This window comes from Coloeus monedula (genome assembly GCF_965178545.1).
Source record: "Coloeus monedula genome assembly, chromosome: 1".
NCBI lineage: Eukaryota > Metazoa > Chordata > Aves > Passeriformes > Corvidae > Coloeus > Coloeus monedula.
Window position 1 is genome coordinate 21162033 of NC_138781.1, and position 13936 is coordinate 21175968.

The window sequence follows — 13936 nt, forward strand, 5'->3', positions numbered from 1 at the left end:
TTTTTTCTAAGAACATGTAATACCTAAAGCTACTTAGTATATTTCAAAGAGGCAGGAGGGAAGAAAGAAGAGAAGAAAAAAACACCTCTTCATAGGCTCAGTTTCTGGAATTGTTAGTTTCACAAAACCCAAAGAAAACTGAATTGGTACAAAACAAGGAAACTTGTTTATTTCCATCTAATGGTACAATTAAAAAAAACCAAAACCGTTCTAATACTTGCAGTTGTGGTCTGTAAGGACTATGAATCATTCCAAGTATTTTATTTCAGGAATAGATGGTTTTAAGTAACAAAGAAGTGTAGTGTTGAGGAAATGCTCCTATTCATCTACACAGTTTTTTAACTGAAAGAGGAATGTGGTATTGAGGATAGGTTCCTAATTAATCTAGACAGTTCTAGATCACAATCATCTCTTGAAGCTTTGATGTCTATCAATCGCTACTTAGAATGACAGGAGAGAGGTTACTCGATTTTACTAGTATTTGTTCTTCTGTTTTTTCTAAAAATAAGAGAATGGAAAGAAAATAAAAATTATCAGCATAATTTTGTTCAGGAAGAAACTTAAAAGAAAAACAAAAACAACAAGACAACAAACCAAAGTCTAACACGGTTTATATGTTCAAGAATAAAAGTTGTCAGTAAAAATGCCAACAGTATGTAAAACAGAGACAAGTCACGGTTGTTGTGGGAAACTGTAAATTTGAATCCTTCACTATGTGTATTCCAAAGCAGGTGTTCCACTGCTATCAAACAGCAAAATTCCCTGACCCTTAATTTCTTAACCACAGGAATGTGCTGAGGATTTTTTTTCACCGAATTTAGTTAAGCTCAGTAGAAGTATTCTAGCCATTTTAAGAACTACAACACCCTCTATAGGGCAAAGAATTTTCATTCAAATATGGAAAACCAGATAAATTCAATGATCCAAAGCAACCACTGGTTGCATTTTTCCGAAGGTCGAGCCTGAGTGCATGATGCAGCCATACACAATCTATACAAATCAGCTATATATAACTATAATGATTTATAAAATCCTATTATTTATTTTGGTGTGATGATAACATTTTATAAAGAGGAAGTAGGAATTCATCTTTTGATGAAAGAAAAGACCATCTCAACTCAATTATGAGGTTACTCCTGAACCCCCTTTCCCTGAATTTTCTCATTTCATCGGTGCTATTCTCAGTGCTGCCCCGCATCTCCTCTGAACAAAGCAGTCTTCCCAACATGGGTGCTCCTTTTGAATTTGATCCTTGCATTCTTCCTTATGCATTCTTAAAATGTTACAAGTATGTGATACTTTTGAAGGTTGCACTGCAGACACGAATGTGTCACAGGCCCGAAGAACTCATAGATTCTTGGACAGACAGTATCATTAGGAAGGTAGATGGGATTTTCAGCTGCCTCTGCGAAGAGATGAAATAATGAATTTTCATCACAGATCAGAAGGACGCAACGTCATATGGGAAGAAAAGATCATTGCAAGAATAAAAAAAGCAGTAACATTTAGATTAATACTTAAGGGACATAACAACAGCTCAGGATGGAAAATTTAATAAAAAGGCAAGCATTATTAAACAGAAGTATTGTAGATGAAGGGGAGATTAGAGCCAGTGTGTCAAGCTTTTAAAAAAGAGGAGGTTGAAACAGAAAACCTGTAAAAGTAAGAAAAATAATTTAGAGAGCAAGACACTTAAATGGGCAAATGGTTTTGATTACCACACTTACAGAAGGAGGTGCCTGCCCCTTTACTACAGACCACCTTCTGAGTATCTTTGTTTTCTCCAATCAGCAATCTGAACCACCTCTTCATTCTGCATTCTTCCAACACATCACCTGCTTGGAAACAAAACTTCCCTGGTAAAACCAACTTTTCCTCAGTCTTTCCAAGATAAAAAGTAAAACCAGTCTAAACACAATGATGGCATCTTCTGCAGGAAACCAGTCCTCTTAGAAGACTGGAACTTTCCTGTTTAATTTTGACTAAATAATGCATATTTAATTCTTTTAACATTTCAGTGCAATTAATATATTTTGATTCAGCTTTATTGAAATAAAAAATTCATTCCCTTGTATCAAATAACTTTTTAGTTTGAAGTACAGGTCACATTACTAAAATTGATGAATCTACATGCCTTATATCTTTTCTTTCATGGATTTCCACTGCTAGGTAAACTCTGCAATTAACCAGAGGATACTGACTGCACACAAGTTATTAGCCCACTGATGTTGCATTAAGCTTGCCTGAGCCACTTCTAACTAATAATGCCAGAGATATAGTATTAGTATCACTGTGTTGGAACTTGACATTCTTAATTTAATTATACTCCTAATAGTCTTAATAATGATAGACTTTTTTCCTTTCCAATCACAACGTCATTTTTTTTCCTTTTCTCCCAAAAAATTGAAGTCCATAATCCAAAGCATTTGCTGAGAGCTACACACTGAGTGACAACGGAAGGATAATGGACGTTTAAATTTACCTGTCTCTGCAAGATCAATTTATTTGAAAATAATAGAGAACCTCAGGATGCTTTGGGGGGAAAAGATGACTCTTGTCTTTAAACAACATGAAAATGCCATGGTAACTTGCAAAAAATGAATAAATTACTGTTTCTGAAATAGTCCATTTTCTTCTTCCATACACTTATGAATCCTAAATGAAATGCAACAGTGAGTAGAATGATTAAGTTCTGATGTAGCTTGTACTAGGAATATAGGGGTATTCACTCACTGGTGTTTCTGCAAATGATGGAGTTTTAGCTCCAGCAGTTTTAAACAGCTTACCTAAAACTAATATATTGTCTATAGCATTAAGACACTATATATTTGGCATATACACAAGAAATAACCCTTTTCTACCTTGCTTTCAAAAAAAAGTTGTGATTCTCCAGAAATTCCTTCCCATTCCTCAAGGATGTCAATCCCAAGCATTCACATGCACAGGACAATCACTGGCTTGTTTAGTCTCATCAACAGATTCTCAGGGCAAATACCTACTACTACTAAATTGGTCTTTTTCTCTCTTCTATAATTTCAGTAGGAGCAGGAAACTAAGAACTTTTTCAAATCTAGCACTAATTCATAATTTCAAAAGAGAAAATAAGAGACATGAGAGCTTTCTGTTTCTTAGACTTGGACTCTATGTTCTCAGAGAATCTGGTCCTGATACACAGGTCAAAATAGAAGTTTCACCAACTTCTCAAAACACAGAGGCCTAAGAAGAGACAAAAGAGACTATGAAAGTATCAGGGCCATAGGATGTCCCTTGACACCTGAAGAATTTAAATTTCGTGCCCAAATTTTCCTCCCAGTCTTCCTCCTGGCAGAAAGCACCCTACTCTGCTCTAGACAAGAGGACTTCTTCCTTTGCCAGACAAAACCCCCTGTTAGGCTACCCCAGTTCAGGCTGGGGACACTGGGCAGATAAGCATGACACCATGTTGTCTCTTCCATATAGTGTCCCACTGTTTGACCCCAGCAAAAAACAGGGATCAGCATCTCTGCCCACCATCACTTTGCCATCACTGCTACTACAATTATCTTTACCTCTTCACCAAGAACTAGTTGGAAGAATCAATGTCAGCCACAGTTCAGAATTTACCTCTGCTGCAAGGGACGGAGTAATCAGCATTTTGTAAGCTGGTGACATTCATTATTACTCAGACACAAATGTGTACACAATGGAATTCTGAGCATGACTTCTAATACTAAAATTTCTTCTTAGAGATCATGCTGAGAGCACACAGCCATATAGCATTTCATGTTGCACTATAAACAAAGTCCGGATATATTCACATCAGTAGGAAGTAGGCATCCAACGCCAACAGGTAGACAACTAAACACTTTCGTGATTTGGTTCAACAGCATTTTCTAGCCTACCATAATGTTTCAACTTCTCAATAACATTTTTTCTATACAGATCTTATTGACAGATTGATTTTTGTTTTGTTGGGTCAAGAGGGCAGAGGGATGGGGTGAGGTAATTAAAATATGGGAGTAAACAGAAAAGGGAACTGTAGAAAACTTTAATTTTAATACTCATTTCTACATTCTCAGAACAATTTAGTAATACAACACCACTGTGATTTCCTTTGGATCTGTATGAACTAAGTAGCCTGCCATTAATTAATATATGTTTTTCCTACCACTCAAGCCAGCATTTTTAAAGACAAGTAAGGCAAGGCAAAGCTATCTCAGTGTAGATGAACTTTACTGAGATTTGTCTGGCAAAAATCTACAATGTCTGTAACTTGTACTTCTGTCTGTCAACAGTTCATAGCAGTAAACCCATAAATTCTAAATTACTCCAAAAGCTTTCATAAATAGATTTAATTCTTAAAAAATATATTAAGTAAACCAAATGGGGCTGCACAGACATAGAGTATATGCTTATGTTCCTTACCTACTCCTTCTGTCTAGTAGAGAACTGTTCTAAGATGAAACATACTGCAACCAACAGAATCAAAATAGTTTGGATTAGAGATTAGAAGGGAGAGAACAGTATCTGCTACGTTTTTCTGAAACCCCAAACCCACCACACCAGCCTGCAGAATTAGCTGCACTGCACAAAGGAAAAAAAGAAGTGCACCCTAAATCACCAAACCAACCACAAGATGGCAGTCCAACATTAAAAAAAGGAAAAAAAACTTGCGCATTTAATAGAAACTATTTGAAAAAGTAGTTTAAAATCTATGCATATTATTCATAATATAACCAAACAATGCTGAAGGGCAGTAATTTTCAATCTTCCTCTGTTTGCACACCTCTAAATACTTTAAGGACTTAAAGACCCAATATGCAGATAAATCTGCGGTTTATCTTCCATGAAGCCCTGACTTCATAGTACAGTTTTTACATCCCAGAGTCCACAGAAAAAATATTTCAATACCAGTTTCATAATTTTAGAAAATACTGTTTTCATGTAGTAGTATGCAGATTTTCACTCTCTTTGTTCAGAGTTCTGACTTCAATCCACTTACATTTATTTCTGAAATACAGCATAGCTGTCAACGTGTTATTGCACAACTGAGCTTGCAGTTTGTCCCAATCATCCTTTTTAGTTTCCTCCTCACTAATTGCAACTCAGCTACCTACATAAATTCACACACAAAACTTCCTGTGCAAATCTTTGGTAGGCATATGCAATATATCACTAGCTTACGAATGCCCAACACTTAAAAGAAACTGATGACATCCAGAGTCTCATTTGTTCCGATTCAGTGTTGTTTGCTGCAGCTGATATACAATTTACTTTTTACCATTTGTATTAGTGAGACTAATGATTTCAGTGATATTTCATAGTATTTCCAAAACAATTTCCCACTGAATTTCCTAACCAGCACATGACAGATTGTTCCAGTTGGCACATATCTCCAAAATTGCTCCCTTGTTCCTAGATTAATTAATTTTTATTTGTCTATATTGAATTCCATGTGCTGTATGCCAACCAAATCAAGATGGGTCAAATCACTTTACATCTTGTGTCTCTCATTACCATCTTTGCTTTTGCCAGTATTGTGAGTAACTCTGAAAATGTGTTTTCTCATATCAAATTATATGGATCAAATTAGCAATATCAGAGTTTACATCAGTTGCTGGTGAGAACATTTTTACACAACACAAGGCATTAGCTGCAAATCGGTTACTGCTACACAAATACTGCTACCGCACCAAAATGTGGCAATTTGTCATTCTAACTCAGAAATATAGATTTAATTTTATATTGTGATCTTAGAGGAGTATGAACTGCTACCTCACCTGCAGGTCTGTAATCACAGATTTGAAGCTGATAAGCATTCTTCCACTCTATGGTGAGAAAGTAAATTTGTCACACTCTAATTTAGAGCACATTAAACTGCAGGATCTCTTCTGGCTCACAGCTCTCCAGGTTGTGACTCAGCTTTTCCTTACATGTGGAGAAGCTTCACTGTGAATACCTGTTCGTACCTATGAAATCAAAGGGCATGCTTATTCTTATTAACTTGTTTTCCACAATCACCACAGAGTCATAGAATCATTTAGGCTCGAAAAGACCTCCAAGATTAAATCCAGCCTTTGATCACCACCTTGGCAACTAGACCATGGCACTTGGTGACATGTCCAGCCATTTCTTGAACACCTCTAGGGATGGTGACTCCACCACCTCCCTCAGCAGTCCATTCCAATGCTTGATGACCCTCCCCATAAAAAAATTCTTCCAGACGTCGAACCTGAACCTATCCTGGTGCAGCTTGAGACTATGTCCTCTCATCCTGTTGCTGGTTGCCCAGGAGAAGATCCCACCCCTCACCTCCCTACACCCTCCTTTCAGGTAGCTGTAGTGAGTGAAAAGGCCCAGCCTGAGCCTCCTCTTCTCCTGGCTAAACAACCCCAGCTCCCTCAGTCACTCTTGATGACTTGGTCTCTAAAACCTGCACCAGCTTTGTTGCCCTTCTGTGGACACACATAATGGTTTTCTTGAAGTGATGACCCAATGCACCAGAGATGGAAGTGGAGGAGGAGCTTTTCCAGCCTTTTCGTGCTTCTGAGCGATGCCATAAAACTCCTCTGCCATACAGCAGTGGCCATCACCCCGTTGTAGGTTCAGCATCCTTGTTTTACAGTGCCTTCTCCCCTCCATTCTCCACTTGTCTACTGAATTGTTTTTCAGATTGCACCCTGAGCACCCATGACAATATAAGTTTTCTTCCTTACAACAAGCCCAGGAACTTGAAGAGATGGCGTAAAACTTGCACTTCTTTCCTCGGCCTTGTAAAGCCTTCCTATCAATGGATATAGTCCAAAATTTGTTAAGCTGACTGACTTAGACATCCACCATGGCACCATTTTGATAATTACATCTCTGAAATACTTCAAATGTATATACAACAACACCCTTTAAAATAAATGTACTTTGGTATTTTCCTCCTGCTCATGGGATATTTACAATTTCAAGTCTGGTATACCTTGTATTAAATTCAAAGTATTACAACAAAATTTGCTTTTTACTGCACTATTGATTTGAAAGACACAAAAACTAGCAACATGATGGCTTTTGTTATAGTATGTACAGAACTTAATTTTGTTGTCACAATGTCTTTAATTCTAATTAAATTCCTTCCCATTGTTTGAAGTTCTTTCTTTACGCTAAAAATCAAAAAGTGTCCATTAAAATTGCATTATTTACTAAAATCCAGAATCCATTCTGTTAATCGATATTGAAGGAAATTGATGACATATCAGTAATTATTCAGAAAATGCTTAACTGTGCATATACTTGAAAACATTTAAAAATCAGAAGTACAACCACCCCATCTTCTGATCAATTCGTGGTATGACATGTCAGAAAACTCAGAAAAACAGTTGATATTGGATATTTTCATATTTAATTCAGAATGACTGCACATTTAACAGCCTCAATACGTGCTCAATCTTCATAAAAGCACTAAGTGTATGATGAAAGACAAGGAACTACTGGAGAGGGTCCAGTGGTGGACCACACAAATGATTAATGGACCGGAGCAGATGCTCTTTTGAGGACAGACTGCTGGAACTGGGCCTATTCAGTCTAAAAAAGACTGAGAGGGAATCTCATTAATGCAAATAAATATCTCAGAGGTGGGTGCCGAGAGGCATAAACTAGAGCACAAGAAGTTCCACCTCACCATGAAGTAGAATTTCTTTACATTGAGGGTGGCAGAGCCCTGGCACAGGCTGCCCAGGGATGTCATGGAGTGTCCCTCTCTGGGGACATTCAAAACCCACGTGGACACGTTCCTGTGTCGCCTGCTGCAGGTGACTCTGCCTTAGCAGGGGCTTGGACAAGATGATCTGACGATTATGACAGGGGAGATTCAGATCAGATTATTAGAAAAATCTTTTTCAGTGTTAGGATGGTCAGGCATTGGAATAGGTTGCCCAGGGAGGTAGCGGAGTCGCCATGCCTGAAGCGTTTAAGAGGTGTCTGGATCTGGCGCTGCGTGATGTCATTTCGTGGTTACAGTGGTAGTGCTGGGTGATGGTTGGACTTGATGCTCGTAAAAATCTCTTCCGAGCTCGATGATTCTATGATTTCATAATTCAATCTCCAGCGCTCCCTGCCAACCCTACCGATTCTGTGATTCTGTTTAAGTGGGCGGGCACAACACCGCAGCTCCATTTCGGCTGCTCACCACAGAAAGAATTCCAAGTGCGAATACAGCTTGATCGGGGGAACTTTCAGGTCGAAAGGCTTCTCCCCAAGAGAACACCCCTATTCCACATTTGTCAGAGCAATGCCCACGCCCACACGCCCCACTGCCCGCCCGCCCCCGCCCCGCGGAAGCCCCAGAGCCTGCTGGGGAAGCGGAAAGGGCCGCTCCGCCCGGCCCGGCTCCGCCCCGCTGGCGCGGCCCCGCCCCTCCCTCCCCTGCGCAGGGGCCGCCGGAGCCGCCGGAGCCGCCGTGCCCGCCCGGCCCGGGGCCGCCGCCGCCCCGCCATGTCCGAGGCGGGCCAGGAGCTCGTCCACCTGGTGTGGGGCAAGAAGGCCGGGCCCCGCGGGCTGGCCGACACCATATTCTGCCGCTGGGCGCAAGGTACCTGCGTGCGCCGTGCCCCGGCCCCGCGCCCCGCCCGGCCCTTCCCGCCTCGCTGCCCGCCCGCTCTCCCGGCCCGCCCGCTGGGTCGCACCCGCAGCTCCCCCCGCCGCCCCCTGCGCTGTGGGGCTGTCTGCCCGAGGGGCGCCGTGCCCTGGGCACTGCTCCTGTTCCTGTGTCTGCGGCACCTCGGCGCTGGCCCACGCGGGAAAATGATGCGGCAGCTTCCCTTGCTAAATAATTATTTTGGTTTATTGCAGCATGGTCGTCTTTAGCCACAAATCTCCGCAGGAACCTAAAATTGTGTAAAAAAGGGTCTGAATTTATTAAATATATCAATAGCGTCTCACGTCGTGATTTTACATAGCTTGTGGAAACGAACATAAGTTGTGCTTTGTTTCTGTTTTTTTGCGAAGAATATGTGAGTCACAAATAGACTTAGCAAAAGCGGGGACAGGCTTGGGATAGAAGCCCACATTCGTTTTTTTAAACTGGTTATTTGGCCGTGGGAGCAGGTGCATGCCAGTATTAGGATATGTCAAGAGATAAAGCAGCAGTAGCGCTGGAACCTGCGGTATTTGTAACGTGTTTTTTCTGTATTTAAGTTATGTAGCTTATGCATGGTTTCTTCTTGATGGAGACTTGCTGGTGGTCCTTAAAAGTGCAATTGCAAGGCTTACCTATAAAATTATATGCAAGGAATCAGTCTGTGTACCTTTCCTTGCTGAAAAAGGGGAGTACTAGCCTTCTCTATAACTTTCGTGGGCTTTGAAGGATTCTAATAATGATTATGATGTTCATGATAAAACTACTGATTCCTGGAGAAAATTCATAAGTGATAGTGGAGTTTATAGTTTAAAAAAAAAAAAAAAAAGCAGCCAGGTCTCAGGGTAAAGTTGCTTGAAACAGAAGTTTCTTAGTGTTTTCTGTTCCTTGCCTTTTTTTTTTTTTTAACAAGGGTGTTGTCATCTACATCGTTTCTGTGGATTTGGGAGCTGCGTAGCTGCTCCCCATTACTGGACACAGTGCATTACCAGACTTGTATCTTTTTCCCTAGGTTTATCTGTCTTCAGATGATTCAATAATAAATATTTAGGGAAAAAAGCCAAATTCCTTCCAAGATCTCGAGTTTAAGCAGGCACAGTAAAGCTGTTGCCTGCTTTTCCTAAAAAAATTGATTATTGAAATATAATTACTTTCTGAAATATCTCTTTACATTTTGGTAATGTTGCTGTTTCAGTACAAGGTGTGTGCAAAGTCAGAAAAGAAGAACTGGTGTTAAAAAGCTTAATTATTTCTTTAATTGGTAATGTTGGATTGCCACAATTGAAGTTTTAAAGATAATTTGTATGAGAAATTTTAGCAGTTTGAAAATTTATTGAAATGTGTGCTATAATGCACTGTACTTCTGATCGACTGAAGGATTAATGGAAAAGGTCTCTGGAGTTCTTGGTGGCTTCTGCAGTGGAGCTGCTATTTCCAATCTCTCTTTAGTAAAGCCCTGTGCTACAATGTGTGGTGTATCTGTTCCCTTCTCTATATCCTCCTCAGTATAATCAATTTTCTGTAGCAAAACCCCATGACATTAAGTTAGTCTGTTTGAAGGTCTTGTACTGAGAATCAAAAATCAGTTCCAGTCACTTACCTTGTGTACCTGCATAATACTTTCACCCAGCTTTCAGTTTCTATTTTGTTGAAAAAGTTCTGCAGCATTTACTTGCTGCAAAGGACGCCTGTCAACACTGACTCATCAAGATTTAAAAGAAAAAAAAAACCAAAAAAAAACCAAAAAACCCCCAAATATATCAAGCTTTATTATTTCCAGAGACTTGAAAGTTTAAAAGATAGATCCTGTTCCAATAAAATGCGCAGAAAGCACCAAACAACTAGTTTGGTGTTGGATTTTTTTGTGTGTTTATTTCTTTTGATTGTAATGCCAACACTGGCATTTTTTTCAGATACTTGCTGAACATCATCTGATCCTTTCTCAAATCAAACCCTTTGGAAGTTGAGAACTATGATTTTCATTTGGAAAGAAAAGTAGGCAGTAGGGAGGGTGTTGAGGAATGTAAGACTCATACCTGTCAGGTTCTCAGTAAAGATAGCAGCATTCCAGAAATCCTGTTATGCACCAAACTTGTTGACCATCGTACTCGTTTGAAGATGGGCTGATCTGTGAGCAGTTCAGAGAACTGACCCAGCTCACGTGGATATGCTGTTGGAAGTTAGTGACAGTAATTCCCTCAGTTTGCTGCATTGGCAACTTTAAATATATTGGGTTTATTCCTGACTTAACAAAGGAGCCACAAAAGCGTGGCTGCAAAGTTGTTGTGAGGGTTTTCATGTGGAGTTCTTTACAGAATTTTTTTCTTTATGATTGGAGCAGAATTGGCAGTTTGAGCCCTGTGGATTCCATTTACCAGAATCCTCAAAGCACAGGAATGTAGTGCAAAGCTTTAGTCTGCTCTTCGGTATTTCCTGGCATAGATAGGAGGACTTGGGAAGGAGCTGAGAAGACGACAGAACCCTAAAGGAACATACCTGTGTTAGGAGTAAATGTCTCCATTGATCCAAGGGACAAATTTCATGCATAAAACTGCTCTTCAGATCACTCCCAAGGCATGAAGCATCGTGTCTATCCGGTGTAAATGTCTGGCAGATTTGCGCACCTTTCAAAGTTACATAAGCTATGTTCTCACTGGTCTTTGGAAAGAAAGATACGGAATGATCTTCTCAAACAAGCATTTAACTGCAAAGGCATAGTGGGAAGTACAGTTTATGTGTATATGGATAACATACAATGTAAAAAGGTCCATTTTAGCTGGATTCTCTTCAAGCTTCCAGTTGCCCAATGTAGTGGTAGCCAGCCAGGTAGTTTGTACACATACCTCATACCTTTGCAGGACTTACGGTCTCTTTATCCACAACCTATTCAGTGATGTTTTGTTGTGGTATTGCTGTAGTAAATGCTTCTTCCTTTATGTGGGCAGAAGAATGTTGTTTGTTTGTTGGGGGTTTTTCTCCCCACAGAAAATTCTGGAACTTTCATTTTACTGTAAAGATATGCTTGGAAAACCCAGAGCCACAAGCAAAATGTGAATCATTCTATTCCCAGTGCTAGAGAAAGGATGAAACATTAAGATGTGTTTGGGTCATGCTTGGGCAATAATGTTTTATTCTAGTGTGTCAGGCAGTTCTTGTATCCCAAAAGAGAAAATGGAATGTACTTCCATGGTGAGAGGTGGTTGAGGTCACTTGGTCTGTTCAGCCTGGAGACTGAGGGGAGACCTCACTGTGGTCTTCAACATCCTCACGAGGGGAAATAGAGGGCAGGTACTGATCTCTTCACTCTTGTGACCAGTGACAGGCCTCGAGAAAATGGCATGAAGCTGTCAAGGGAGGTTTAGGCTGGGTATCAGGAAAAGGTTTGAAAAACCAGAGGGTGGTTGAGCACTGGAGCAGGCTTCCCAGGGAAGTCACAGCACCAAGCCTGACAGTTCAAGGAGCATTGTGACAATGCCCTCAAGCACATGCTATGATTCTTGGGGTATCCTGTGCAGGAACAGGAGCTGGACTCGATCCTTGTGGGTCCCTTCCAGCTCAGCATATTCTGTGATTCTAGGACAAGAAGTGAATAGCACAGCATCTTTGTAGCTAGATTGGATCAGCAAGGGTTTTTCTAATCTGGTTAGAGTTGCATGCTCTTTGCTAATTCCCTTGTCTCTTCAGTTAAAATTGGTTCTTGTACAGAGTGAAAATACTGAAGAGACACAGCATTCACACTTTGTGAAGTGACAGTTATGTCTGTGGTGTCTTGGATGGAAAAAAAAAGATTTTTAGAAACAGGCTAGTAGTAAAAAGATTCAGGAAAGTGGTGGAATAGTCATAATAGAAGAATTAATGGGTTTTGTAGTGCTTTGGAACATGATGTGGCATATTAGATGAAGGACAAGAGTGGGTAACAAAGTCGTACGCTAATTTGGGCAAAATGTACATAGAAGAGCTAAGAATTAGGTGTGAGAAAGAAACATGGACCTTCATAAATGCCAAATGGGGAAATAAGGAGAAAAAACTTTGTGTTGCATGATTATAGTGTACAAAGGATATAAAGACAGATTTCTGAATGTCATTACTCAAAATATTGGGCAGTGCACTGACTGACTACCAACAGGAATCTAGATCCATTCCATCTCCATGCCACACTGCCCCAAAAGGTTAAAGCAGCAGAGCAGCAGTGATGTTGAAAAAATTGGGTCAATGGAGTGTTTAATAGGGTTGTAAATGACACGGAAGATGTATGGTAATGACACTATTTTATGTTTCTTGCGGGGAAATGATGCTAATTATACTCATGGATAAAAGGCGCACAGATTAATTTTAAAAATATTATTTTGTCTGCATTACATTTTTTTTTTCCTCGAAATTTTATCTTGAGTGAAAAGAGCTGTATAATAGGTATGAATGGTTAAGAGAGAGAGTAAGTAGAAGTTATTCTGGATAAGAGATGCTCATCTTGGTTGCTTAAAGGGTGGCCAGGCCATTCTTACAAATCATAAGGAAGAGTGTGGGTTTGATGAGTGTTTGGATTGCCCAAAATGTGACTGTTGTGAAGGATTAAAAAGGTAAGTTGGCGTGGTTGCAGTCTGAGGTAGACTTGAACCCAGCTGGAGTTCAGAATGCTGATTTCTGAAATTTTACCTGAGCTGACTTAACAGTTCTGTAGAACTTTTAAAAAAGAGAGCAAACCCATACTGCCTGAAGCCCTTTTTTTTTGCTTGACCGCTTTTAGAATCTTAATATTTATTAGGCTTTAAGTAATAGCAAGTGTTTCCTCAGGTATTATATATGTGTTTTGCCTGTAGTTGTATTCTGTGAAATTCTCTGTGATACTGAGTTTACATTGTCTGTCTCAAATTTGTATTCATTCTGGTGGATCACTTGATGTTCTTTGTTTTTAGGAAGCAATTTTGAAAAACAGGGCAGGGTTAAGCTGAGACAGTTCATGCCTTTTGTAAGAAGCCTGAAGAATGTGAAGCAAATTCGAGATTTCTGAAGTGTGGTTTAGTAGTACCACACCCAAGTATGTTGTTTTTCTGCAGAAACAAATCATTAAAACAACTAAAAAAGCTTTCTAGTTGCAGTATGCTTAGATAGCATGCAGTAACACTTACAAGCAGAGGAGGACTTACCTTTTAATATTCTAAGCCTGCACAAACCAATTCAGAAAGTTTAAAGGACTGAGGATATTTCTTAGTAGAGCATGTTAACAAGGAAGTGAAATGACATTACTGCAAATTTTGGTTAAAGTATGAATTAATGGAGCTTCATTGTCACATCAGGTGATGCCAGATCTAAGTATGTAGGCTTGACATAGGCACCAAG

General features: G+C 39.8%; 1 protein-coding gene across 2 annotated transcripts in view; it reads left to right on the forward strand.

Moving 5' to 3' along the window:
- The first annotated feature begins 8393 nt into the window (after positions 1 to 8393).
- Positions 8394 to 13936, forward strand: part of MINDY3 (MINDY lysine 48 deubiquitinase 3) — a 48520-nt gene continuing 42977 nt past the window's right edge. The window contains exons 1-2 of one of the 2 annotated variants that reach the window (XM_082285490.1): positions 8427 to 8554; positions 13513 to 13634. Coding sequence is in view for 1 of the 2 variants with exons in the window: in XM_082285489.1 (XP_082141615.1) it covers positions 8458 to 8554 (97 nt within the window). In the remaining variant the exon portion in view is untranslated. Of the gene's footprint in view, positions 8555 to 13512; positions 13635 to 13936 lie in introns of both variants that reach the window. The other variant, XM_082285489.1, reaches the window with a different exon arrangement.